The sequence below is a fragment of the Penicillium arizonense genome, assembly GCF_001773325.1.
Source record: "Penicillium arizonense strain CBS 141311 chromosome Unknown PENARI_contig169, whole genome shotgun sequence".
In the NCBI taxonomy this organism is placed as follows: domain Eukaryota; kingdom Fungi; phylum Ascomycota; class Eurotiomycetes; order Eurotiales; family Aspergillaceae; genus Penicillium; species Penicillium arizonense.
The window spans coordinates 1,860-6,178 of NW_019173446.1; the positions used below are offsets into that span (position 1 = coordinate 1,860).

Here is a 4,319-nt window from a genome sequence, read left to right on the forward strand (position 1 = left end):
CAGATATCAGACGATAACTTTTACAATTTTGGAACTAGCCCAGTTCAGCCACCCACCTAGTCATCCCAATTTATTCAATTTACCTAGGCTTAGCGGCAGACCCAGCGATCATTCCGAGAGTGGGTGACTAAGATAGTAAGCCAGTTTATGGTCCGTGGAACTAATAGTCCAATTCAATGGTTATTAGATCTACGGACGTACGGCTTAAAGATCCACTATAATAGCACCACAACGGGCCACGTTAGCTAGATGAATCAGGACCAGCTACTTTACCAGCAGTACAATTTCACAATAGGTAACTTCCGTGGGTTCATCCACGGGCTTATTAACTTAGCACGCCAAATACTCCACAATAAGCTATTATTTACCGTTGAAAATAGGTCAGTTCTAGCTATTCTATGGCAGGCAATTTACGACGATCCCACGGAGACAGCCCACGGGTGGAATTTTTTAAAAGACACCCGTACGCTATGGCCCGTGGTCGGCGAGGAATAGCTGATCAGTCGTCTCTAGTAGGATAGCCTAGTCTAGCAGCGATTCATTGATCGTAGTATAGGCCGGGTACGACTAGGAGCTATTAACGTATACCTTCAACGGGTAGCCCATTTCCGTGAGAAGCTTGCCATTGCCATTCACGTAAGTGGTGGCCAGCCCGCCCGCGCACCCGAGCTATTAAGCATTCGACATTGCAATACTAATAGCGGAGGCCGTCGGAACGTATTCATTGAGGACGGGCTCGTTATATTCGTCTCGCAGTACCATAAAGGGTTTTATACATCCAATAACACCAAGGTGATTCATCGGTATTTACCCCGAGAAGTGGGAGAGCTTGTGGTCCATTATTTATAGCTAGTATTGCTATTTATCGAGCTATTAGAGGCGCACGTAGAGAAGGTACGGAGATCAGATGGCGTGGAGGAGATTAAAAGGTGAGTTTTTTTCAATTTTTCAATTTCATCAATTTCATCAATTTTTTCAATTTCATTAATTACTTTTGAATTACTTTTGAATTTTTACTAATTTTAGACTTAGTAAAATACGCCAGGCTTACCTCTGGGGTCCGGATCCTGGCACTGGATTGGTCATCCGATAGACTCCGTGAAGTGCTAAAGCGAGAAACCACCATTGGGCTTAATGGTCAAGCTATTCATTTAAACGCTTACTAGGATATTGCTATTGGCATTAGCCGTCGCTTCATACGGCCATCTAGCGTATTTCCTAATAATACGCAGCAGGACGTGCGAGCCGAGGCTTCACAAGAGGATGACGAAGAGGGCATGAATGCTAAGCAATAGATAGGTCACATTGCTGACCTCCAGGCGGCCCATTCATCGCACGTTGCCGGCATGATCTACAGTCGTGGCATCACCGAGCAGCCCGGTACGACGGCCCACCGGCGTGAGATATTTCGGCTTAGTAGCACCGACTAGCATCGCTTTTTAGGCTTTATGTCCACGGATGACGGGGGTGCCGAGAGTGCATTAGGACTGGCCCAGTTTTCACCATAGCAGAAGGAAGCTAAGATAGGTCGTACGGAGCGTCGGTGGCAATTGACGCAGGCAGCCATAGAGCCGGAGATACAGCGCATAATAGGTGGTAATAGCGAGCTACGCCTCCGAGGGGTACAAGCACCGGCATTAGAAGCTATTCAGCGAGGCCAGAGCCCGGTGGTGGCCGTTATACCAACCGGGGGTGGAAAAAGCTTACTTTTCATGCTTCCCGCGTGGATCAGCCCCCGTGGGGTCACGGTGGTGGTAGTGCCATTAATTGCATTACGCGGTGATATGGTGCATCGATGCCGGCAGCTCGGCATTTCATGCGTGGCGTGGGAGAGCCGTCGGCCGGCAGACCAGGCATCCATTGTGCTAGTGACGCTAGAGTCAGCTATTACGGAGGATTTCATGACATTTTTGAACCGGCAGCGGCTATGTCATCGGTTAGATCGCATTGTGATCGATAAATACCACGTCGTATTAAACGATCAGACCAATTTCAGGCCCGCCATAGCTCAATTAGGTCGATTGCTCGTGGCTCAGGCTCAGATGATATATTTGACTGCCACGCTGCCACCGACGGCCGAAAACCAGCTATTTCAACGGCTACGCACGTCGCGAGAGAAGGTCCATTTATTTCGGGCACGCACCCATCGCATGAATGTCGCGTACCGGCTATGGCAGCCCACGGTGCCGAACCAATACGCTAATAGCTATGATTAGGTAGAGGAACCCAATATAGTACGATTTATTGGAGACCGTATTAGACGCGCGCGTGCGAACGGCCGGGTGGTCATTTACGGGCCCACCACCAACACTATCGAGAAACTAGCCCAGTTAGTCGAATGTGAGGCATATCACAGCCGTACGATCGACCGCTATGGCGTACTAGCCCGTTTCCAGGCCGATACCACAGGGGTAGTGGCCGCTACTAGCGCGCTAGGAATAGGTGTTGATATACCCAATATTCGCAGTATTATTCATATTGGATTGCCACGCAGCTTATTAGACTACGCGCAAGAGAGCGGCCGTGCTAGCCGAGACGGGCTTCGCAGTAAGGCCATTATTGTTCAACCCCACGGGTTTTTACGGCCGAAATAGGACCCAATTCATAAAGACCCCATGAAAGCTCAAGCCGAGCAATGCCGGCTAGACCGATATATATCTCTAGACTACTGCCGACGCGTCATACTTAACGAGTATTTAGATAGCTATCAACGTCAATATTGTGGAGAATCTAATAATACGGAGCAGCGCTGCGATAGGTATGACGAGCATTAGCAGGCAAATGAAGGTAAGATAGAGAGTGAGCTAGCAAGTGAGCTAGGAAGTGAGGCGGCAAGTCAGCTAGCAAGTGAGGCGGCAAGTCAGCTAGCAAGTGAGGCGGCAAGTCAGCTAGGAAGTGAGAGAAATGGCCTAGTTCGCAATACATCATTTCAGATATCCGATCCCATGGTTTTATCCCATATTTTGAACCAGCTAGCCGACGGCCGTACGGAGCAACCCATAGAGGATATTCAATATAGCCAGGGGCCACCGGAAGTGATCCAATTAACTAGCGATTCGGAGGCGAATTCGCAGCGAAGTGAGAGTGAATCCGTCGGATTTCGGTCCTAGGTCGGATCGATCAGTCCGATTTATCGTCGTAGCATTAAACCACTAGGTAAGAGACCACCTAGGGTGTAATTTCAACGCCAAGGAAACTAACCAATTTATTGCTAGTAGAAATAGCCAATTTAACGCCAGGGCGACTGACCAGTTCATTGCCAATAGCCAATTCGACGCCACGGCAGCTGACCCATTCATTGCTAGGACCAATTAGCAATTCATTGCCAATTGATAATTCGACGCCACGGGAGCTGACACATTCATTGCCAACGCGCGTGGCCCGTCCATTGATCCCCACGCATACAATTGACCAGTTCCAGCGGCTAGACCGTGAGAGACAGGTGGTCCAAGAGGTACCTCAGGCAGGACATCAGGATATTGCCGCCGGGGTCGAATTTTTACAACAACAGGCCCAGTTATAGCTAGGACGATGCTAGTGGTGTACTCAGCGTGGGCTCGAAGACCGGCATGATTTATACGAGTGCCGGGCCCAGACCCAGTACGGCAATAACTCCCCGAAAGGCTGGTGGTTACGGGTACGCCGGCAGGTCAAATATGCCGCATTCGGTGGTTACTACGGGTATGGTATGCCGCAGTCCATTTGCAGTCGATTCGTGAATGCCAGCAGCCAGGGGCATTGCACGTACCGAGGGTTATTATTATCGGGGCTAGCTGTGATAGTATACGGCGAGGGAAGTGAGGTGATAAAGGAGGCGTAGGCTCGGAGGTTAGAAGGGCTCGGGGTATCAATCGGCAATAAGAGCGAGCTCGTACGGTATTTAGGGTCACGGCATAACGGGGAGACGGTGAAATTGATACATAAGTATATATAGGTCCGAAGGAGGTGGATAGAGTATAGAGAGAGGAGTTAATATAGCGAGAGTATTGAATAGCGTCATAAATTGAATTCAGAGTGAGAATAGGTTATTTAAGGTGTAATAGATAGGTAGGTAGAGCTTTATAAGAGAGGTGAGGTGTAATAGAGAGGTGAGGTGTAATAGAGAGGTGAGGTGTAATAGAGAGGTGAGGTGTAATAGAGAGGTGAGGTGTAATAGAGAGGTGAGGTGTAATAGAGAGGTAAGGTATAATAGAGAGGTAGGTAGCGTGAGAGAGGTGGGTAGCGTGAGAGAGGTAGGCAGCGTGAGAGAGGTGGGCAGCGTGAGAGAGGTGAGGTGCAAAAGAGAGGTTATTATAGTAGAGGTACGGGGGTGAGGCATT

General features: G+C 49.1%; 2 protein-coding genes across 2 annotated transcripts; both read left to right on the forward strand.

Moving 5' to 3' along the window:
- Nucleotides 1-470: 470 nt before the first annotated feature.
- Nucleotides 471-1,295, forward strand: PENARI_c169G08018 (uncharacterized protein; the record flags this gene model as incomplete). Its single annotated transcript, XM_022638073.1, has 3 exons — nt 471-477; nt 602-636; nt 1,167-1,295. The coding sequence occupies 3 exons, from the start codon at nt 471-473 to the stop codon at nt 1,293-1,295; spliced, it is 171 nt and encodes a 56-aa protein (XP_022482071.1).
- Nucleotides 1,296-1,346: 51 nt separating this feature from the next.
- PENARI_c169G02057 (uncharacterized protein) lies at nt 1,347-3,685 on the forward strand (the record flags this gene model as incomplete). The annotated part of the gene is made up of 6 exons (XM_022638072.1): nt 1,347-1,380; nt 1,444-1,476; nt 1,528-2,120; nt 2,217-2,547; nt 3,306-3,454; nt 3,539-3,685. Coding segments are annotated over 6 exons (1,287 nt in total), but the record flags the coding sequence as incomplete, so codon positions are not given.
- Between the last annotated feature and the right edge of the window lie 634 nt (nt 3,686-4,319).